This window comes from Vanellus vanellus (genome assembly GCF_965231255.1).
Source record: "Vanellus vanellus genome assembly, chromosome: 1".
Taxonomy (NCBI): domain Eukaryota; kingdom Metazoa; phylum Chordata; class Aves; order Charadriiformes; family Charadriidae; genus Vanellus; species Vanellus vanellus.
This window is the reverse complement of record NC_138905.1, coordinates 156,374,235-156,398,172: the sequence shown is the minus strand read 5'-3', so window position 1 is coordinate 156,398,172 and position 23,938 is coordinate 156,374,235. Positions and strand designations below refer to the sequence as shown.

Sequence of the window (23,938 nt, the reverse complement as noted above, 5' to 3'; positions counted from 1 at the left end):
GTTCTATATCAATTTAATGAAAATAAAACTTTATCCCAAGCAAAGTGTATTTTTTTCTGTGGAGAAAGAGAAAATAGAAACAGCTGTAAAACTATTTTAAAACACCTATGTGCTAAATTGCATTATACACAACAATTTTGAAAACAAAAAATAGTAAAGTGAACATCATACTATTAATACAGTGTTATTGCTGAAGATTTTTGCAGTTATATGGTCAGTGAAATAGTTCAGCATTATATTAAGCTTCTGAGATTTCTTTTGGCCTGCAAAAAGCGATGACCAAAAGAAACATCTCTACAGGGATGTATAGATGTGGCTTCACTGACCATTAAAATGCAGTTTTCAAATATGGCTGGTTAAAGCAGGATCCTTGTACTCAAATTTGATCTCACCCTTTACACTTACAGAAGCGTGAACGTGTGAACGTGACCTGCAGCTGACATACAGTTTCCACACGTGCTTTTCTCCCAAGAAAATCTTGGGGAATGTCAGTAAAAGACAGTGATGTAAAAGGCATACTATTAAAAAATGTATGGCACAGGAGTATATGAAACAAAAAATAAATGTGTCAGGTACATCCCTTTCATTCAGTGTCTACCTGGGAATTCAGTAAGAGGAGGCTAGGGAAAACCTAGCATGCATGGTTTATATTTTAGTGAGCGTGCATGTAATTATTCAGGCTCAAAGCTAATTGGCATAACATAGTGAATGGTAAATTAATCTGTAACCTCTGGGTCTTGGCATCTGCCATGGGTTCAGTCCTGTGACTGAAGGGCTCTTGGCCAGGAGCTAGCAATACCACTTTCAGATGGGCTGTTCAGGAGGAGGATTCTGATCCAAAGGGTCGGGAATGCCAAAGGCTGGTCTTTAGCTTCACCACAGTTTGCCTTCGCAAGAGAGGACATCTCCCTTCTCGGAGCTTTTCAAAGCTTGACTGGACAAAAGGCACTGAGCAACCTTCTTGTAGATGCAAGCAGTGAGTTGGATCAGGCACCTGCTCTCCCTTCCAACCAAAACCTTTCCTACGGGTCTGTGGTTTGGGGCAGGTCATTTAATCACTCTGCGCCCAAGTTCTTCTCTCTGGTAAATGAAGACAGTGCTACTTTTCAGCCCCACAACAGTGTTGTGAATCACAACCCACTGCCAGCTACAAGGCTGTCCTCTTTTGTAGCAGTGGGCAGGTGGAATTGCAGGTCAATATAACCCTGAGTTTTGTTTCCATGGTGCCAAAGACTTGCTTACAGTAATCTCCTTGGTGGCTAACACTGAGTAATTTATCATGTTTTCTCCAACACAGTTCTGCAGCTGCAGTCATCTGCAGGACTTTAGCTCATGGAAAGCCACAGCTCTCCCAATGCCATCCTCATGCAGAAGCTCCCCTACCATGCCATATAGACCTTGATCCTAGTTAGGAAATAGTAATAAGGATTCAGGCACAAGAATGGGTTTACTGAAGAGGAAATAATTCACAGAAAGTAACAGGAAAGCAGCAAAATTTAAGGAGACTTTTTTTAAGCAGGACAGTGGAAATACAAATCTTGATACTTACTTCTTAAGTGGTTCTGTCTCTTTTTTTTTTAAATGTCTGTAACACCAGGGATTTTCAGGTCAAGATGGATTTCCTGGACCAAAAGGACAAAAGGGAGATTCTTTATACATAACTACTAAAGGTAGGGTAAAAATTTGTCACGTGTATTTTGCCATTATTTATACCTTTCGTGAGAGGTTGGTCTCACAATAAAAGGTCCTCTTTAGGCACCAAAGGAATCCGAGGAGATCCTGGGCTGCCTGGTATCAGAGGTGAAGATGGTTTCCCAGGTAGAGATGGATTAGATGGCTTACCAGGACAGCCTGGCCTTCCAGTAAGTAGCAAATACAACTAAGTCATTTCCACCACACTCAATTACTAGTTTAAATTTCTTTAAACTAGGTCTAAATTAAAGTCAGATTATTTCAAATATATTTTATTTGCAATGTTGATCTAAAGAGCTGGGGTGCAACACATGAGGAATTACTGCCTATAAGATATTATTCATGAGAGTAGTTCAACTATTTGAGTTTTGTTTGTTTCTCAGCAAAGTCAGGAGTCACCACCTCCATTCACTTCCCGCAGGGTGATGGTATCAGAGGTTTCCCTGGTGATCCTGGTTACCCAGGTGAATTAGGCCCAAAGGGCTTTCCAGGAGAAGCAGGCCCGCCAGGTGAAGCATTTCCTGGTCCAAAAGGGTACCGGGGTCCTCCAGGTGATCATGGACAAGATGGAAACCCGGGACCTCCAGGTCTGCCCGGTGTGCCAGGAGAGCCTGGCCAACTAGGTAAGAGACACCACTCTGTCTTACATCAAAGCCATGGGAGATCAATACTGAATTGTGTGCAGCATCTGTACAGCACCACTGTTGAAAAGGTAGCATTTGGTGGGGGTTATGTGGGTCAAAAGGGATTGCTTGTATTAGTTGTCCAGAAATCTTAAAGAAGGAAATACTTCAGAAGTCCCCATAATTTCATATCAGATATTGAAATAGCATGAATGAACGTGTTAGTGCCAGCAAGTAACATCTTTTAGGTGTCAAGCAGTTGGAGGCAATGGAGCAATGTCCTGCCGTTGGAGTACTCACAGGTGGTTTCCTCTGGTCTTCCCCATCCAACACAATCTTTTAATTGACCAGAGAAAATCATGTATCCGTCCTTCAGAGCTTTTCATAGTATCTCTGCAGCTTTATGAGACCCTTCCAGTGTAAGAATGCCAGGGCTACATTCACAAGAGCTCAGGCTCAAAGTTTTATTGCTCGACTTTGAGATGCCTGGCAGAATATTCAAGCCAGAGCAGGCACCTGACAACCTTACACAGTGCATGGGAGACGTAGCCTCCTAACTCTGGCAGGGTTAGGTTTCAGGCCTGGATCTAACATGGATAGAGAGCCCCAGTATGTCAGAGCAAATAGTTTGTGTTTTGTGTATGCTTAATACATAAAAGAATACATTATCTGATGTTGTAATAGACATTTTGGTTAGAATCGAGAGCATTTTACAATTTTTCTCTTTTAAATAATAACTGTCTTTTCCCATTCCTTGCTCATAGACTGTGGGCAGGTCACTGAAGACTTTTCTAGAGGAGATGGAACCGAGCCAATATGGTCAGGTACTCTACATACAAATGGCTTGAATATCTTTTAATATTTAGCCCTACACTGCTCTTATGGCTTGATACTTTCTTTCTGATGACTCCTTTGGACGGTCTTGATTGTAAACTGTTTGAACTTCAGGTCACAAATAACCATGCATAATACTGTATGTAGCCCTAAAGTAATTTAATCAAATTGAACATATTCTAAAATTATTGCACTTTTAGCTCTGCAGTTCAGAAGTTCTTTATTTCATTGCTCCTGAGTGTTTATTGTGACAAAATAATGATTAATCTATAACAACAGTCCCAGAAATTAGGTGCCCAAGAAAATGTAAGCAACTTTTTTAAAGTGAGTGAAGATTTTCAGTACAATTTGGCATGTAAAGAAAAAAACCCTTCATTTGTAGAAAAAAATGACATGATTGCTTCAGGGGTATAAATTGCCCACAGGGAAACAAAGTGTCTCTCTTACTCTGAAAAATACAGTCATCCATGAGATTGGACTACCCTTCCCATGCTGGTCTAACTGGAGTAGCCACCATAACCCCTGTAAAATAGAAGAGCAGCTCTTGGGGTGGAGCTCAGCTTGAGTGCTTCCCTGAAAACGACACCCGTGACCATTTTTTTTTATGACAAATAAAACTTAAAAAAAAAAAAAATAGGGTTTTGCCTGTTAATTTCATTCCCCTGCTTTAATGAAGTTGTCTCAACTGCAGGCGCAGAGCTGATGAGAGGCAGCATATGAGCACCTCTGGTGTGGCTAACCCTCTTTGTTTGCAGGCGCAGGGTGTGTGAGGCCACCAAAGGGATCCCAAGGCAAGCCAGGACTGCCAGGAGCCACAGGTAACATTTTGCCTTCACCTTTGTTTCCCACATACACTATGTTTTGAGGGAGTTCTTGCCAGATCGATTAAAGCTGAGCCTTAGCAGGCAGCGAGTTTGAGAAATAACAATGGAGGACAGCATTAACTTGAAGCCAGCAGAGAGACCTAAGCAGCGTGCAGCCCAAGTGGCTGCACCATTCCTGAGCTAATTTTGCCTTTGCTAATGAGCATCAGCCATGAAACAGAAGACAGAAAGGACAGCTCGTTTGCTGTTCTCCACAGGCGAATAAGTGAGAGTCTACAGAGACAGTCTACAAGTTTATTGGTAGAGAGTATACCGAGGTCTTTCAGAGCTGACTGGACACCTAACAAGGAAAATCCTGTCCTCTTGAGAGCAGGGCGATAAAAGGTTGAGGACTGTGGCAGATCCTTCTTATTATTCCTCCTCGTGTGATATACAGAGCGCCTTCAGCGAGCCTGAGCCTAAAGTCTTTAACACTGCTCGGTGTAATGGGCCAGGTTGTCTGATGCAATGCAGTTGGCTGTCTGTAGCCTTCCTTGCAAAGCTGGTCCACTCTAGCCCAGAATGACCATCCAGTGATCCTGGGCCTTCCCAGCACTAACGGTTCCCCAACTCTTTCTAAAAGGAAGAGGAAGAGGAGGTGGGGACAGGGTCTGAAGGACTGTGTGAGATGGAATTGAGAGAAACACTGACAAGGTGTGCTGAACAGTCATGACAATTGACATTGAAGAGGGAACCTCTGGCCAACGCTGGTAGTTCCTATAAGTTTATGTACTCCCAGCCTAAGCAATAAAGCTGTTTTTCAGTAAATCCTTCTCATCACCAGCTGGTAAAGGTACTGACGAAAACCATAACTGGGTCCTTCAAAGTTTGGGAACGGTAAAATTAATGATGCACCTGTTCCCGTGCCCCCTGTGCTTTAGCCAAGGTCATAGATCTGAATTATAAATTTTAAGGTCAAGGGTTGGGTTTTTTTTCCAGCACAAGGTATATTATGGCATGCATGGATTGATGGATTGATTTGACTAACGGATGATTGAGTAACGGATCTTAAAAGGGAACGTTTTATCTCTGTTGAAAGATGATGTGTATCTCTGACGTGTGTTTCCTTAGTCCTAATGCCTTAGTTTGCTGTTAGGATCAATGCTTCTGAAGGTTGTTTTCTTTGCCATCTTTGTAATTTTTTTCTGAGTATGATGATTTTTTTATTCTTTCATTCATATGAACTTGAAGGTTTTTCTTACAGCAAATACAGTCAAATTTAACTCCTAGCTGTAAGACTGCTGTAGCACAAGTGATGCTGTTTTCATGCTGTTTATATTTTATACTTTTGGTTAGCTCTTTAACGAGTCTTTGTCAGCTTAGGTGTTTTAGTAATTTTAAGATTTGTTTTGCATGCCTTCACTCCAAAAACTGGAAAAGGCCCCTTGCTGAGCCCAGTGCAGAACTCTGTTCATAGCTGCCTTTCAACCTGAGTCAGTTTTGGAGCTGGAAACCCAGGAGGAACAGGACACATTTTACAACTTTACGCAGCTTCTTCGTGCCGTAGCTCTGTCAACCTAGTATCCTGCAGCATCATTCCCACCCACATTCTCCTGATTGACACAAAAGCACCAACACCTCCTTTAAACTATTTTCATTGTCTGCTTAGAGTGATGTGATTTTGTCCACAAGATTTCTTGCTGGCTTTTCAGCCAGGATGGAGCTCTGCTGTAGACAATCAAGTCTCTCAGTGTCCTAGGTGCTGATGACACTCAGAACATCAAGCAAGGAGTCATCTTTTTAGTCTCACAGCCTTGCGTTCCTTTGAAATTCCTGGCAGCATGCACAGCCCACCTTAAGTTACATCCTTGTTTATTCAGTAGTCTCAAGACCTACATGATCGCTTTTGAATAAAAAGTTTTTTGTTGTTTTCAGTTTCAAAAGTTCAGCTAAAGCGCTTGCAAACTAAACATTGGTGTAAAATACAAACTTTTTCTTACTACTGTTTGGCACAACAAGTTAACACCAGCTAACATCGCATAATGAGTTACTGAAATCTGTGGTAACCAGTGATTGCATTCTCCATCCGCCACCTTCTTTCTCTACCATGGCTTTTTAATTAGTTCCATACTGAACAGAATGAATGAAAGTCAGTTATTACAGATGGGAAACAAGACCAAGATGTTATTTGGATAAGACGCACATTAGAATTTTTCACTGAGACCTGAAAGCCTAGGGTTTTTCCTTTTAATTGCTTTCTGAGAAGTTATTGTTCCTATAAGGGAGAGAACAATAGTCCTGTACGGCACTGGGAAAACGCTATTCACACTGCATTGGCTGTTTATGTGGATCTTATGTGTGGTCTTTTTAAAGGTTTCCTTCTCCCCGTCACAAATAACAGCTAAAACTGCAAAAAATCGTGGTTAAGTAATGGAAATTTAGAAAACTGAAGTGGAAAATGTATCAAAATTCAAGTGATATTTTCCTTGGTTTGTCATAGTTAGAGGTGGTGAGAAACTTGCTCACAGTGTAATAAATAAAGGAGTTGTAATTCATGGTGATGCTAAGCAACAACACTTAAAATGTTAAAGCATGTTGTTGACCTTCAAGCTTGAGCTGGGAACTTTAAAGAGTTCGAGAAGCTGGGGAGGGTAGGGAAACAAAGCATTCCACAGGAATTATTTTCAAAGAACGAACTTTACCAAAAAATCTTGGTCTTGGAATACAATGAATTAATGACTTATGTAATAAAACTACTGGGGGGGGGGGGGGGGCAGGGGGGATTAAATAATATAATTTTATAAACTTAACAAAAGAATCCTACAAAATGCTTGCAGCTTTTGAAATGTTAAGAAGCAGTAATATTTGCCCTTACCCAAATGTCAAATACTACATCACAAGGAAGTGAGGTCTCATTTTACCTGCCAGGAGGTAGTTCAGTATGAACATGAGTTCAGTGCCAGAGGAACACTTTTTCATGGCACAGCCCATCTTTTACTACCAAAGCTGTAAACCTGTACTGTTACAAATATAGTAAGTAGGCTAGTTAATTTGTATTCCGTTTCTAGGATGATTAGTTCTAACCTTTAGCCTTACATTTCTGTTCCGTGGTTATCTAAACCAGTCTGCTCTTGTTCTGTGATCAGTTTAGCAGGGAAGGGAAAAATTTGTCCCTCCTACAGCATCTCATTTGTGCCCATTTCTGTTGAGCATTCTTTGACATTGCCTTTTGACCTTAAGCTAAAAGCCTTAATTTACAAAATATTAAAAGTCTCCAAAAGTCTGTGCAACTAATTATTTTCACCCTAGTAGTCTCCATGTCATTAGTCTTTAAGTCAGGTTAATCTATGTTTGTAAGGACACTTAGCCTAAATTTTTGGTCCATGTCTTGGGATTTTGAATACTGTTAAAAAGCTACAGGATAGTCTCATTGAATCTTTAAAAAAAGTTTCATCTTTGCATCCGGAAACACATCAAGATGATATTTACGACTACCTTTTCTTATATTATACGCACATTTCTGTTTTGTTTGTTCAGATCACACTTTCTTAATTTCTTTTATATAATTTAGGTGCAAAAGGTGCAAGAGGATTCCCAGGTGATCCAGGTCCAGTGGGATACCCAGGGCTAAATGGTACACGAGGTGATCCAGGTCGGGAAGGATTCCCAGGTCCTCCAGGTATCTTGAAATAATTAATTGTTCTTTTCTTTCGACCTCTTCACAACTGTCACTGAAACACAGAAACCTGACTGCAGATACGTTTTCACTTATCTTCCCTTCCATGTTCAAACAAGAAACCTTTATACAAAACTTCTACTTTTCAGATCCAAAAGGATTTCCTGCAACTTTCTATAATGCTGAAAAGTAACTTAGATGCTAACCTTTTAAAATCTGCTTCATAGTGCAAAATTATAAATGTGACACTAAAAATTCATGAAGATCACAGAGAAATAAAGAAATTCAGTAGCGAGATTTCAGATTCCAAATGGAATGTACTCAGAATGATGACACAGAAAGGAAGAAAATACATTTTCTATGTATTTCTATTTAACTCTTTTTAACTCTTTCCAGCATTAGTATAAATTATACTGGACATATCAAAAGGGGGAGTACTGGCTACTCACCTTGCCCATAGGCAGCTGTGTTTCCAAACAGTGTTTGCAAGTGTTCAGTGCCTGTCATATTTTATGCTAGTCTGTAATAAATACAGATTAAATCTCAGGGCTTCTGTATCTCTCCAGAGGTTCCAGGATGTCCAAGACACATAAATTAATTACATGTATAATTGATCTATTTGTAGATAGTAAGTCAGATGACCCTAAAATAGTGCCACTGCACACACGTATAAGCTGCAGTGGGAATGTTCACGGATCATCGGTCAGTCCAGCAAGTTACTGCCAGAAATCACCACTTCCCTGTGGTTGACCGGGTTAATTTGGTCAGTGAAACATGCACTGAGTTTTTTACGTAGCACAATTCAGAAGCAACTTAATTTAGGAGCTCTTTAGAAATTCTCTTCATCTATCTGTTTTCCAATACCTAAATCTTCACAGATACCAAAGTGCTGCAAACTTTCCCAAATCCAGTGCCCGGGTGCTGCTTCACGCTAAGGCAGCACACAACCTGGAAATATTCTCTAGGCTCATCTACAGCATCTGTAGAAGCAGAAGAGAAAGCAAAAGAAGTGTTGATGCATGTCCTGCTCAACAGGCAAGGGATGCATCATAAAACATGGCTCTGTGCAGTGTAGGGCAGGACCATGGACCTGTATTTCCCCTGCTAACCTCTGCAGAGTGCTCTAAACGCTAAATTAGGGTTCCCATACCATATGGCTCCCAGGCCACAGGGTGGTCGTCACTCAGACCAATTTTCTGCAGTCTTCCATGTCTTTCACCAGTGCTTGGATTTAACTTCCAGTCTGGGTCCCATTTCCCAGTCCACAAGAAGCCCTTCCCCTGTCATTTGTGGCAATGGGGGCTTGTGCCCTCCCAGTCCTTCACCTACATGGTGGAGGACAGGGACAGTGGTGCTCCTTCATCAAGAGCATGAAGCAATTGGCATTGTTCCCTTGAGATGTGTGGGGAATAGCAACAGCAATGACCCTTCTGGGCAAGCCCCCCAGGTCTTCCCAGTCTACCAATACACGTTCACTCATTTATTTTTTCAAATTTGACTCCCTGAAATGTCTTACCCCTGCTGCATATCAACCCGGGGTTTTGTGTACAGGAACTGTTGTTTTATCCTTACAGAATAAGATGTTTATAAAATGCTGCAATAGCCATGTCAAAATAGTTGCACAGAAGTAACTGTGCTTGGAGCTGTGGATCTTTTATCACCTAAACACTGGGTATCCTGAGGGGTCACCTGTTAGTTCTGCCAATTTCCACATTTGGTCAAATGTTCTTACAAATGCTACGTGGTTTAAAAATGTTTATGTAACACTTTGATTCTACAGGTTTCTGCTAAGAACTAGAGGAAATTACAGTAATACAAAAGGCATTATGATGGTGTAGCTAGGATTTGAACTCCAACATTTGTAGTGAATCCTGTGATGTCTAATCCTTGGTTTATTTCTAGGTTTTACTGGGCCCAGGGGAGACAGGGGCCTGAACGGTCTACCTGGACTGCAGGGACACCCAGGCCTTACAGGAAAATCTGGTGCTCCAGGAGCAGTGGGACCAAAGGGCTTTCCTGGTGACGTTTTAGGAGCAGCAGCAGGTTCCCGAGGGGATGCTGGGCTCCCCGGCTTCCCGGGGTTGAAAGGCGCACCAGGAGATCAAGGAGTACCAGGAATTAGAGGTAACGGCTACTTCAAAAAAAGAAATGCTTGAATGTGATTTAAATGTAGCCAAATCATAGAAATGTGAGTAGTAAGAGACCATGTTAGGACAGGTTGGAGGTACGGATGACCCCAGCATCAAATCCCAGTGCCTGATGATGTCCTATCCCTTCCCCGTCTACCTCAGCTGTTACTAATATGCCTAGCTCCTCCAAACACCTTCTGGAGATCCGTTGCTTGTGACCAGCACTCCTTCATATTGCAGTACATGAAACGAGCTACAATAGGATACCAGAGAACCAGATTTTGCTCATCTTTGTTGTGTTCAGATGTACTGTTAATTTTTCCCATTGTAAAGGGAATGGTGATGTACTTGTTATCCCGACTTTTCACTTACATACTGCATAATACTGAGATTGTTTCCCATGGCTTTGCAGAATAGAACATTGCACTCGTGCAGAATTTGTAAATTTTAACTAAGAGGACGTAGTGTTTAGAAAATGTTAATAAGCCGTTTTACCTAGTCAGTCTTTAGGCACTCAGGAACAAGAAAAAGATAACATTAGATACTTATTCATAACTTTAGGGTGTTCATTTTATTTCGTTATTTCACAGAGCTTAAGAAACAGACTAAACTTCCTACAGAAAATACAGAAAACCATAGTTTCTCTACAAAATCTGACTTTGTCACTCTGAATTCTGTGGAGGACCTTCAAAAGCGCATGTGGGAATCAAGCATCCCCTGCTACACAGTTTCAGTAGCATTTGGGCACATAGTTAAATTTAGGGCTGCTGATTACCCCCTTGCCCTGTTGTAGACCTGAGAAAGGAGTAGTAGTTTTGTGACTAGCTCAAAGCAAGGAGGTATATCACAGGAACTTGTTTTGGAGACTCTTCTCATGATTTTCAATACAAATTAAAAGAAAAAAAAAAGAAAATAAGAGCATTATCTTACGTGAGTTATTTGAAGTGAGGAGAGCTGGTTTCACCTTCAGTAGAGCCCCAGAGTGAAGGAAAGGGATGAAGGCAGCTCTGTTGCGCCTGGCAAGTTTGAGAAAAGGCCGAAAACATCACTAACACCTCTGAAAAGGAGAAGAAATTCAAGGTAAAATATGGATAGAAAAGGAAATTTAAAAAGCCTTACTTTCTACCTTCTTTTAAGCATTTTTGTAGAACTAAGTTTTCAGTAATAATAAAAAATAAGTGCAATGAAACAGAAAAGCATTACTCAGTTGTCTGGTCTTGATTTATTTTACAGTTCTGACAGAATGGCTCAAAAAAAAAAGTTAATTTTTTTATGAGTCATGGCTTTTTAGTTTTATATGAAGTGGCCAGTGATTCCTTTCTATCACCTTTGCCACTTAAACTGCTAGCCCCAGTGAGTAGATAGCTAAAGCCTGTATTCTGCTGTTGAGAAAACTCACCTTACGTGACCTCAGTTGTAAAGCACACTTAACTGGTCAAGCCAACGGACCTACACTGATGTAAAACCTGAATAAAAAGAAGCAGATCCGCTTGGCCTGGATTTTAAGGGCCATGTACTTTCGAGGTCTTGTACAGCGCTGCTTCTCTAATCTGAATGGAAAGCAGGCATTACCTTTTAAATCTTGACACTCCCTTTGCTCTTACATCATCAAGATGTAAATTTTTACCCAGTGCACTAAGTCATGTAGAATCAGGGCCTTTTTGCTTAGGAATGTCCATGAATCTTACAACAATGTTTTGAAACAACCTCACTTGAAAATTTCTGCACAATAACACAAAACCAGAACCCCCCATCTGCCTTAAATGTTCTCATTCCTGCTTATCACAATTTAGAAAAGATACAGAGCATTATTTCGGGGGTTCAGTCAGCTGCTTGATTCGATTCTTACAAAGATGTACGTGATAAAGAGAGAGATCAGGCATTACAGAATTATTGGGGTTAAAAGTGGAAGACACCTGCTCCATCGTATCTACATAGTGCCAAATTGCTTCCATTCATCTGAAAGAGACAGTCAACCTTTCTGATGCAAATATTGATATCAGTACTGCTAATATCAATTATTTGAAAACTAATGAGCAGTCTTTTAATTTGCTTTTCCTGTTCTCACTGCATTTTCAGAGGAAAAACATACCCTGAAAGACTAGTGCATACACAGAAGTGATATGTAATAATCAGCTCTCTAGATTTTTATGCTCTCTAATGCATAATTATGGTATTTTAGGAGCGGATGGTAACCCAGGTTTGCCAGGATCCAAAGGAAATCCAGGGCCACAAGGTCTCCCTGGTTTGATGGGATTGCCGGGAACACCAGGAACGCGTGGATTCCCAGGGCCACCAGGAAACCCTGGGCCAGATGGTGGGCCTGGCTCTCAAGGACCTGTTGGTGAGGAAGTGTTACCGTCCTGTGTCACTCCTCCTGCCAGTTCTCTGTGGCAGGGCAACTGTATGGTTTCCACAGGGGAAAGTTAGGCTTGGGGTTGTGGCGCATGCCATGCTTTAATTCCCAGCCAGGGAAATGGCAGTAGTAGTGCAGACACTGCCTTGCAGACACTGCCTACAGACACAATTGCAAATTGTGCTGGTATCACAGGTGGGAAGTAAGGGTGATGATGATCCTCACTGGCAGAGCTGCTGCTTTTCCTTCTATAGGCACCTACCAAGCCAGGTCAGAGCTTGCTGGTGGCAGACTGGGAGAAGGGAGCTACCTAATGGGAGTAGTCTTATGGAAAAGGGGCTTAATTCTTAAATTAAAGAGGAGGGGAAGGTCCTTTTGGGAGTGGGTGCAGAAGCACGCTGGTAGTGAGGCTGGTTTGCATTGATGAGCTGCTTTGTCTTTATAATCATTTCTGCAGTTCTCTGCTGAAAAAAATCCTGATTTCCCCCCCCTCAACATGAAGCTGGTAGGATAGCAGCTTTCTCCCTCTTGAGCTACCTTGTATGAAATCGTCATGTATGTCCAAACACTTACTATTCTCCCTGTTTGCATGTTCACTTGTCAGGTCCACCTGGTGCTAGGGGAGAAGATGGTGAGCAAGGTTTTCCTGGCCCAGTGGGCCTGAAAGGTCTGTCTGGTGACAAAGGTGAAACAGGTTACCCGGGATTACAAGGTATACCTGGCGTGACTGGTCCCCCTGGCATAAGCGGAATGGATGGTTTTCCAGGAGATAAAGGTGAGCTCTGGACAGCTGCTTTGAAAAAAATAATTATGTTGTTTAAAGCTGTTCTATGCTGAGCTGAACAGGACACGTTCTCTGCTGGCCTACCTCTGTTTAAAACAGAAGAATTATGGTCACGTGCCTAATATATTCCAAAATCACTGTCTATTTTCCCCTGCATTGTGCTTGGTAAAATGCTAGCCTGTGATGTGCAGCCCTATTCAGAAGGGCAATGGCTGTTTTATTTCTCCTTTTAAAAAATATACAGTATTTACTCTTCTCTCTCTCCAAAAGTCTTTCTCTTGTCCCAGTCCCACTGGCTCTCAGTGAAATTAAAGAGATGTTTCCCCAAACCTTTGCTTTAATTTTTTTTTAAAGCTGGCAGGTGTGTACTGAGCAATGCCAGACATAAGACCTCAATGTTGACTTTTACCAGGATACTAACATTACGTATAGAGAAGGTGAGATTCTCGCTTGCCAGCCACGAAAACACTATGTATAATGCAAGTTGTCTACATCACACAGGGAGTTTCAACAGGATTCAATTCCACTTGAAGCCAAGTTAAACACAAAGAGGGGGTGCATACCTAAAAATGCATGTTGCAATTTCATTAGTTGGAAAGATAGGACTTTTTCCTAGGACAACTTTGGAGTACTGATCAGCTCTCATTTTAGAAGAATGAAAAACTATTTGTTTGCATGACCCATGTAAAACAGCATCCTCGTGTTTAGGAAAGAGGAGTATGGGAATTTTTGGTGAAAAAGGACCAGCCAGTCCTAGGCCTGTGATTTATATCTCTACACGTAGAAGAATGCGCTGACTAAAAACCTTGTGTGGAACGAGGTATCTTTCTCTAGCTTATCTGTAGTAGAGGGGGTTAAACTGATCTTTCAGAAGAAGACACTAAGTTCTGGTCACCTCCACAAAGTCTCCTCTTGTCCAGTTGAGGCAGTTCAGTGTACCCCTGCTCTTGTCTACCTCTCAGAGAGCTTGGGTGCCTGATCTAGGGCTGCAGATTGCCCTAGGCATCAAAGCACCCGAAAATACGTACGGCTGCACTGTTTTCATGCTGTTTTAGTCATGCGTTGCTGGTTCCCATTTACTTAGCTTGCAGAAATCTGAGTGAAGTAACAGTTCTCTTCCCCTTCTTTCTTTAAAGGCTCAAGAGGTTCACCTGGCGTTGACGGTTTCAAAGGCATGACTGGCCTAAAAGGAAGACCAGGCATCAAGGGAATCAAAGGAGAATTTGGCCCGTTTGGGGCTCAGGGCGATAAAGGCGCACAGGGCGCACGTGGCTTTAAAGGTATTTGCTTATGGGTGGTACCAGTGTGTTTGCTTTTCACATCTGGAGAACTATTTTACATGGACACAAAGACAAAGAAGGCACATTTTTCGCACGCTAAATTTAGCTCAGATATTCCTCCACCTATTTCACACATGGGCCTCTGGCCGAGAGAGAGGCCTGGATTTTAGGCTCAGGGAAAGGTTACCTCTTTGTGAATCTTTACACGTAAGGTTGGAGACAGACATCTCATTATTTGGCTGAGCTCAGACAGTGGCACCTCTGGGTGTGTGCAGAACATTTTCCCAGGAAGCGTAAGGTGTCTGGGGGAAAAGATTTAGATTTTGCTCCAATTGCAGTGCAAAGCCACTGAAATACTCAGAAAACCAGGCAATTAAGTACTTGAAAGTCAGAAACACATCAGTTGATATCATCGTCAGTGAAACTAAAACTGCAACTCAGTCCTCTTTTCTTTGCATACAATTATCTTCAAATACACGCTTTACCACAAGGCTAAAACGTTCTTTCTAGGGACCCTGAGATAAGTACTTAAGGAAAACCAATCTGCAATTCAAAGGTTGCAAAACAGTGCTCCCAGTAATTCAGGGAAGGTCTGAGCAAAAGGCAGGTGTGAAAACAGCCCCTGTGAAGAAAAGTGCAAATATACTTCTTGGTGAAGAAGTGTAAGATCACAGGAGACAAGTCTGGGTGGCTTTTTTATTATTTGGATATTATTTACTGATATCACCATAACCTTCAAGTCAGGAAAAGGAACAGGTAACAAATCCAAATTCTTTCTTTCACCTAGGGCTTTTTGACTCAGAGTTTCCCTTTCACTGGAACCAACACTTTTCTGTGCTTCCTCCAGTGTGCTTTTTGTAAACACATGATACCTAATTGATCTGCTGAAAGGTAAATTATCTGTCATTGGGTCCAGCTCCCCAGGATTATACGTACAAAAGTTTGACTCAGTTTTCATGTTTTCTTATGCTTGGCTGTTCTGCCAACACGTTGTATTGACACAGATAACTTTTTATGCAAATGGCTTTTCCATAGTTTGTGCAAGATTATCTCTTAATCGCGTTTTGCTTAATTCACTCTTCTGTTCACTTTTTCCCACGCAGTGCCGCTGCCTAGCTTTTTGTAACATGGTTGGGTTTTTTACCCTTTAGGTGACCGTGGGGATCAAGGCCCCCCGGGAGAACCCCCAAAGATCAAGCCCAGCATGATGATGGAAGTTAAAGGTGAAAAAGGAGATGTTGGAGAAAGGGGCACAAAGGGATTCTTTGGCTTAAAAGGTCAGTGGTCACAGCAAAACAAAGCAAGCACGTTCAGGACTATCGAGCGGTGTCTTTTCTCAGTTACCATATTAAATATTCCCCGCTCATCATACCACTGTGCTGCAGCCCCCCCAGCAAGGTCTTTGGCAGCGAAGGCTGAGGTCCCAGCCACGTTTCAGAGAGCCACCCCCAAGGAAAGCTTTGCGGGGTTATGTCGCGTGTCTGTGCTGCCTTTTTGTACTGGCATGGTGCCATGTTTTGAGAAGGCCACTAGCAGGAAAACTTCTCACAAACAAGCAACTGCATGTCAGCCTTCCCAACTTTAGTAGAATAGCTTAAGTTGTCTTTATTTTTCTTCTTCCCCACCTGCAGGTAGCAAGGGAATGCCAGGCGTCCCTGGAAAGACAGGAACTCCCGGGTCTCCTGGGCATCCCAGCTACGTGGCCGGTGTGAAAGGGGACATTGGCGCGAAAGGGCTGACAGGTCTGAAAGGGTATCCTGGTCCAGCCGGCTCTCCTGGCATCAGAGGCTTCCCTGGCAGCACAGGAGGCAGGGTGAGTTCATGCCCAGGAGGGAACACAGGTGTCCCTTGTGCTGGCATTCGGCTTCTCTAGGGAGTGGCATTCAGCCCTTGAAATTGTGCTGAACAGATACAGCGCAAAGATAAAAATGCAATAAAAATTGAATAAATAGATAAAATATTTTTGCTTGATCCCTCCAAAATCCTTTCTTTTCTCATTGGGAGACATCCAAATTTCAGGAGCCAGCTTTTTGCCAATGAGGACCCAGACAGTTCTGCCTAGGTCTGCGGTCCTGTTGCCATAGCTGTTGTTAAAAATTATTCTCAATGCTGGGCTTACTCTTCCCCTTCTCCCAGAACTGATGGTACCACTGCCAAAAACTACTCACTGTCACTCACCAAACAGTGGAAGGGTCTACGAATCTCAGCTCCTACAGAGTAATTCACTGGGATTCACTTTGAGTGCAAAATAAGTTACACTGGAAGAAATACACTCTTACAAAAGGCCTGAAAGTAGACTCACAGCCATCATTTATTTAAGGGAGCAAAAAACTGTGTTCCTTTCTCGGGTAGCTTTGCCCTTAGATTTCAGTAGGACTTTTTCCTAACCAAGGACTGCAGGACTCTCTACCATATATGTGTACTAGGATGTTCTCGATTTCAGACTTAAGTCTTTGCAAACATAACTTGTCCCTTGGTTTGTACTGGTTTGGTTTAACTAATTTCAGCAAAATGGCTTTATAAAGTACTACAGAAACTCAAAAATGGTAAATTTAATAGCCTTTTTTCAATATTTCCAAACTGCGTTGCTTGGGAGGTTGAATAAATCCTCGTCCTCATTAACTGATACCTGTTTTCAATCATATGATAGGGAGAAAAGGGTATTCCAGGAATTTCAGGCCATCTTGGTACTCCTGGCTCACATGGTGAAATAGGTGAGTTTCTTCTGTTATCTGAGTGCTCTTTGTATTCATTACCCATCAAATGCTCAACATTTAAGTTCTGAAGAGTTGTAGGGGGTTTTCAGTCTTAAAGAGTCTTCGTACAGTCTTATAGAATGATATTGTAGATGTGGGAGGCTGTGAAAAGATTAATACTGGTAATTTCATGCAACGTGTACTGTCCACGGATAAATCCATCCATGGCAGGGAGGGCAGCTCTTATAGAGACTTTATGGTTTTCTTTCTTTAACTTATTCCTTTTTTATTCTAGAAAGATAATGATTACTGAATTTTGCCTTGGAATTTGCAATTCCTTTGAAACAACAGGAAATACTGTTTAAAGTAAAGCCTTACCACTAACGTGTTCATTTTTCCTTTAAATAGGTGAACGGGGAGATACTATAAACTTACCAGGAATGCCAGGCCTTAAAGGGGAAATTGGTGTGCCGGGCTTAACAGGTATTAATTTCACAGTTGCTCTGGAGGTATTACTTTTCACATACTAAAGCCCACAGAAGAAGGGAGGGGGAGCTTACCATGGCCTCTTAATGGCTGTTGAACCTGTGCTTTCATGACAGCTCCTGAAGAGGTTCATCTTTTCTTTGTTGAAATTAGTATGATGTGCTATGTTTACCTCTTCAACTGAAAGTAGAGTTATAGCAGTAAACATCAATCACATGCAACTCTAGCAAACATTCCTATATAATTTTTTGCTATTGATGACAAAAGGAGCAATATCAGGCCATGATTATGGAAGATGGGATAGCAGAGTCAGGTCGATTGTGGATTTGGGTTGGTTAGGTAATGTATGAAAATTTCCCTGCATATGCAGCACACTTGAACATCGGTGTCATATTCCACATAATTTGGGGAATACTTTTAAAAACAAATGTAATGATGGTTTGGCCAGCATGATGTAGACATCTATTCATTCTCCCAGATTATGCAAGCAACCTGACTAGAAGAATGTCTTTATGTGGCAAGACCAGGATCCATTCAGCAGCCAGCTTCACATTATGCTTGTTAGCCTGTATGCTTAGGGTCATATAGAGATTTTTAAAAGAACGTATTGGTTTTGTGGTTTCCCAGGCACAAGAGGAGGCGCAGGACAAAAAGGCGAAGGTGGTGATCCTGGTTTCCCTGGAATTGAAGGCCTCAAGGGCACGCAGGGTGTCCCTGGATCTGTGGGACAGGAAGGTAAAATATTCTTTTTAATGCTCCAAAGAATAAAACTGTTTAAGAAGAGAAAGAAAAAAATGTCTTTTCCCTCAAAAGAAAGTAATTAAGTTTTTTAATATGTTGATCATTCTGTAGATGGTAAAGAGCAGTGAAGAGGATGTGGAACTTGTGGTAGAACTTATTAAGAGGAAATTTCAAAAGCCTAACTCTGCTTCATACCGGTTTTACCTTTTTTACAGTGATCACGTGTCCAGTCAAAGTATTGTATTGCTGGCATACTCAGGTATTCTAACGCTGTCTCAATACTACGAGGACGTGGGCTTTTCAGTGCTCTTTTCTGCTGTGAATGAAGTCAATATCCTCCAGGTCCCGGTTACTTAGGAGCCTTTGAGCCAGACTCGTTGGCCCACTGTACAAGAGTACTGGGGAACTGAAGTCAGGTTCGGCTCTGGCTGGATTATAAACTCAGGGCTTAAGAACATGTCTTATTTCAGGAGGATCATGAAAATGCTCTTTCAGAACAGTTGCTCCACATTTCTCTTATAATTATAGGCCTTAGAAACTCCAGCCAAGACTCGAGCAGTTTCAGTAGGTATCTCACTGGGAAACAGTTCTTTTCTGATCAGCTTTCCAGTCGGAAAGGCAAAACAGGTGCAGCTGCACATAAATAAAATTACTTATTGTAACTGGCAATAGAAGTAAAATTCTCATTGCAATAGGAGGAGCCCACTGTATTTCTGAGGTTGTCAGAAACCTGAAGTTTGTAATGAATTGTTCTGTACTACCTTGCCTCTCCTACCTTTGCTGTCTTCAGTTTTCTTCCACTTGGATGAGCGGTGCAGTGTCCTACAATGACATTAGGAGGGGAAAGCCTTCATTTTGCTACCTAGGAGAATGAAGGTAGCACAAGTCCTTGTTTGGGGCTATTGGTTTTAAGGACACTCATGAGCAGTGATTCATCATTGTCGCGCAGGTTTGCCAGGACTGGTTGGTCCCCCAGGGCAGCAAGGAAGCCCCGGGACACCCGGATTTCAAGGTGAAAAGGGAACTCCCGGCTGGCCTGGCTTACCAGGACAAGCAGGTATTCATACAGCTTCAGCTATTCAGTCATTCCAGCGTGATTGCTTGCTATCGTTCCTTTGGGTTGAAGAAGAAGAAAGGGGGCTTTTTGCAGTTCAGAGTGGCAGAGTTCCCTCTAGTAAACATTTACTCCTCATAAAGTCCAGGTGCATTAACGAAGACCCATGTGGTTGCTCTCTGATTTATGGCTTCTGAAGGACTGCTGTCTGCTGAGCTCACTTTAACCACTGGTGACCTCCCCCAACCAGGAAAGCAGTTTTCAGGAAGCATTTTCATTTTTCATGACAGCTGGGAAGAAAACCCCAAAAATTATTTAAAATGCAGCAAGATTAGTGATATACAGTATTATAATATTATGATGTGGCAATAGATAGCAAACAATATACTTGTCCTACATCATCATCAAAAACTGCAAACTGATCCAATGTCTGGTTTTAAGGATAAATGACTTAGAGCTCAGACAGAATTCTGCTATCAAAATACAGGTGATAGTTTAAAATGAAGCTGTTTGTTTGTATCACAGGATAGAGAATCTCATTGGTTGCCACCTAATTCCTTAATATATTAAGTAAGCAGATTTTTTTCTACAGTACAGCCAGGAATTGCCCTGCTTTTAGTAAGATTCATCTATCTGAATCTGCATCAAATCTAAGCTAATACAGTTATGAAGGCTGCCTTTATAGATAGGGAAGAGAGAGACAGATGCTTATTTTTGTGAAGGTTGAATTGTCCTCCAGAGCTCTGGCCATTGATTAGACGTACCCGTCTCGTTTTAACATCATGCTTAACACTTTGACAGGTACAAATAGATGGGATAAATTTTACCTGTAACAGCAGCAGCAGCTATTCGACATTTTGTTAGGGTTTTGTTGTTTTTCTTAAATGACTCAGAATTAATTTCTCCTGAAGAGAGCTTCATTATAATCACATTTAAAGCCTACAATTATGCCATAATTATCTTGGTTTGAGGATTTTGGAGAACTAAATGGTTATTAACAAAATTGTGGCAGCAAGACTGGAACTAATGGCATGCTACCAGATGGATCAGAGTTATTTAAAAAAAAAATCTCATAGTGAGTTTATTGGATAATAACAAAATTTGCCAATCACAAAACCATGATGTGGTGTTTTTCATAACAAGCTTATTGTAATGAATTAATTTGCATATAATACATGAGATTTTAACAGAGTGGTATTTATTCAAGCATTTTAACTTTTTGCCTAGGAATATATAGAGACTCATTCATAGAAACTATTATGATAACCATGAATGTAATTTTAAAACAGGCTTTCCTGGGTTAAGAGGAATCAGTGGACTGCATGGTTTGCCGGGCACTAAAGGCTTACCAGGATCACCAGGTAAGTGAAACTCTTGTTCTGTCTGCTCATAGGCACAACGTGTTGGCTGCAAGCTTGGTCAGTGAGATCTTTGCAATGTGATTCTCTTGACTGTGTCATCCAAAGCCCAATGTGGAATTTGCTTCGTTATTGTGGGCTCTGGCAAACAACTTCATACACTATGTGCCTGCCACACAGATAGATTAGAATACAGCTTCAAATCATAATTTCTTTCCTCTTACAAAGTTAAAGCCTCAAGGCCTTTTTTTCCCATTATGAGCCATTTTTTCAATGAGCCATTACAGTCTCATGTATTTAGTAAATCCACATGCTTTATATATGTATGTTAGCATGTTGTAACATTATTACATGCAGAAACATTTCAGCTTACATCTTAATTTTGAACAACTCCACAACAGGTCCAGATGGCTACGGCTCTGCAGGTTTCCCAGGTGCAGTGGGTGACAAAGGGGAAGCAGGAGAGCCGAGCAGAGTGGAAGGCAGCCGAGGACCTCCGGGTCAGAAGGGAGACAGAGGTGTTCCAGGTTCGTATTCTGGAGATTGGGATCTGCTTATTATTTGTTTCAGCTGTGGGTGTTACAGATGTCACAAAATGCAGTATAGTGTAGACAGCTGTTTAGGTGAGCTCCTGATGTGGGGAAGGTCACTGTTTAGAGTTAGTGCTGCAGCTCAGCCAGCCCTTGCTCAGAAACAGCGATGTTCGTTGCCCAGTGCTGGACATGCCAGCCTCTCCAGGACAGCCTGGGTCCTCCCCCATGGTAGCAGCATCTTGTAGCTCCCACTGAGCTCAGCACACTGCGAATACCAGAGGCTACTCTCAGCGGTCAGCTCCCAAACTATTTTTAATGAGGCCCAGTTACACAAACACTATGGCTTTTCTTTCTTTCTTTTTGTTGCAAATCCGTCAGTGTTTACCTTTCTTCTGAAGGCTCAGTGGCCATCAATGTGTGATTGTCCCACTGATGCCTCCTGGGCTCTATTGCCATGCACGGTGCTTTACTTGTACCATCACCCCTCGTGCAGTGTAAGTGTCCAGCCTTACGGGGCAAACCCACATTGTTGTAGTGGGCTGCACTTATCCCAGTATGGTTCACCACCAGTTCTTCTTCCGTCAGGGAGCCACCAGACTGATGGTATGGATGAATCAACTAATCACAGGTTTGTTTTAAAAAAGTTTCCCAACATTTTGGCTCTGAAAGGATTAAGGACTGGCATAGATATAAAACCTTACTGGCTGAATAATAAACACATGCGGTTTTGTGGCTTCCTGACAACTTGAATGTACTTAAGAGAATAATCTGTCATTGGTGAGCCAGATTTTTGGCCATTTAACACTTTTGATCTATAGAGAACTCCTTGGATTCAAACTTTTGGTTTTAACTGACCCCAAAAAAACCCTTAGATATCTGTGACCCCTGACTCCACAGAACACAGAAGAACAAAGCTGCTTTCTTGTCTGCTTCAATGTACCTAGGGTATTTTGAGTACTTCCTATCCTGAAATAATATTTTACCTGGCAGACACAAGATTATTAGCATTCCGCACAGTGAGATGTAATTAGCTATCTAGAGAACTTTGGCACAGAACTAGCATGTGGTTCTTTTAAGAAAAACCTCCGCAACGTCATCTGACAAAATAAAACAAAAGTCAGTGGGAACTGCAGGTGTTTTCCATTTTGAAAATCCCATTCTTTATATTTAGCCTAAGTTGAGTCCTTATAATTGCAGTTGTGCATTTGCCTTGCAGTACTGATTATTTCTTCTCTTCTTTACAGGAGTCCAAGGACCCTTTGGCATTCCCGGACAGGAGGGATTTCCAGGGCCTCCTGGGATTTCAAATATATCAGGATATCCTGGTGATAAAGGCTCCCCAGGTCTAGACGGAGTGCCAGGTAATTCCCCTCAGACAACAATAAAAGATTAAGTACAAGGTTGTGCCCTCAGACAACAATAGAAGCTTAAGTACTGGGTTGGCAACAGCAGTCATTGTTATTTTGGTCTTGATTCAGTAAAATATTCCTATTAAACACAACACCAAAGTGCACAAATAATTGTTGGACAGAACTAATGGTACGTAAGATAATAGGGACAGACCTCTTGAAAGCAAAAGGCAGTTCCTCCAGGTTGTCCTGATGGAAGGGTTTGATTTTCATGCAAATAACAGATTCAATCGTCCAGAATTCTCTTAACAACTTTCAGAAACATTATGCTAATTTACTACTTTAAAATCTGAGGTCTGCAGCAGACTTGCAAGTCTATGGAATACTTTCTTAATCATTTACAAAATCTTCCTATGTGAAATTATCATGCAAACTAAGTTACATTTGGAAGCATTAGCTCTTCTTGTCTCTAAAAGCCCATGCTGTGAGCCTGCCTCTCTCATGAAAGGGACACTCTGTGTCTCTCTAATATTTAGAGGCTGTTATACCTGTTGCTTATTGGACTGCACAATCATTTCAAACTGTAGCGCCACTGCAAAGAGCTTGTAGCAGAAGCTGCAGGTGTCCCACTATCATCTTTATACAATGCCTGGAAGTTTTTATGGAAAGTCAGCAAAAACTTACAACAGGCAAACGAGCTGAAAACCAACAAAATACCTTAAGTTTCCCAATGGAAAGAGAACGTTAGCTGGCCTAACTCTGCATATAGATTCCCACTCCCCAGGGCAGTCATTGGATTAAAAAATAAAGAGAGAAGCAGTCAGGAGAGTGGAAACAGGAACACCATCTTGTAGCCAAAATGGTGAGACAGGCATGGCTCGCTCTTACTTTGCGGCCTGCATCTTGCATTCATATCTACACGTGAGCCAACAGGCACCACGAGAGATGCCCCACTTAAAACCCTACTTAGTAAGTCCCTCCCTCCTCAGAAACAAGGTCCAAATGTCTCCTTAGGCAGCAGAGGTAATTGAACAGAAACCTGCCAGGTTTAGCTTCAGGCAATATGTAATTCTGGAAAATGAAGTTGTTCCCATCATTCCCAAGACAGCATGAAGTAGTTATTTGTATCCAGATGTTCAACTGAAGCACCAAGATACATGGAGCAGTAAGTCCTTGGCTTATTTACCACCTGGCACTGAGTCAGGTACTCGCTGCTGTCTGATTTCTCTCTAGTTACTTGGAGAATTTAGGATGAAGCAGGAAGGCACCCAGTGAAGTGGGGCATTTGCTGGGGAAGGAATAGCTCATTGAAGGCTTTATCTCAGCAGGCACTTCACTTCTGCTGAAATTTTGCTTGAGATGACACTGTGCTTTGTGGGAGCTTCATGCTCCAATTCCTCTACCGCCGCAGCAGAAGGGTACACCAGCCTGAGAGCAGGAGCAGGAGAGCTGAATAAGTCTATTGGGGAGCTAAGCATTAGCTCCCCGCTTAACATAAGAAAATAAAACTTGATGGCATGCAATTAGATAGTACAGTAGTGTTG

The 23,938-nt window shown here is 41.8% G+C and overlaps 1 protein-coding gene across 2 annotated transcripts in view; it reads left to right on the top strand.

Moving 5' to 3' along the window:
• Positions 1-23,938, top strand: part of COL4A2 (collagen type IV alpha 2 chain) — a 147,674-nt gene that overhangs the window by 115,335 nt on the left and 8,401 nt on the right. For both annotated transcript variants that reach the window (XM_082498166.1, XM_082498165.1), the window contains 19 exons: positions 1,598-1,670; positions 1,756-1,862; positions 2,114-2,315; positions 3,080-3,139; positions 3,905-3,967; positions 7,524-7,631; positions 9,531-9,752; positions 11,940-12,101; positions 12,718-12,888; positions 14,034-14,177; positions 15,329-15,454; positions 15,809-15,990; positions 16,828-16,891; positions 17,282-17,356; positions 17,987-18,094; positions 19,050-19,157; positions 20,444-20,515; positions 20,914-21,039; positions 22,290-22,406. In XM_082498166.1, coding sequence (XP_082354292.1) covers positions 1,598-1,670; positions 1,756-1,862; positions 2,114-2,315; positions 3,080-3,139; positions 3,905-3,967; positions 7,524-7,631; positions 9,531-9,752; positions 11,940-12,101; positions 12,718-12,888; positions 14,034-14,177; positions 15,329-15,454; positions 15,809-15,990; positions 16,828-16,891; positions 17,282-17,356; positions 17,987-18,094; positions 19,050-19,157; positions 20,444-20,515; positions 20,914-21,039; positions 22,290-22,406 — 2,290 coding nt within the window. The remainder of the gene's footprint in view (positions 1-1,597; positions 1,671-1,755; positions 1,863-2,113; positions 2,316-3,079; positions 3,140-3,904; positions 3,968-7,523; positions 7,632-9,530; positions 9,753-11,939; positions 12,102-12,717; positions 12,889-14,033; positions 14,178-15,328; positions 15,455-15,808; positions 15,991-16,827; positions 16,892-17,281; positions 17,357-17,986; positions 18,095-19,049; positions 19,158-20,443; positions 20,516-20,913; positions 21,040-22,289; positions 22,407-23,938) is intronic.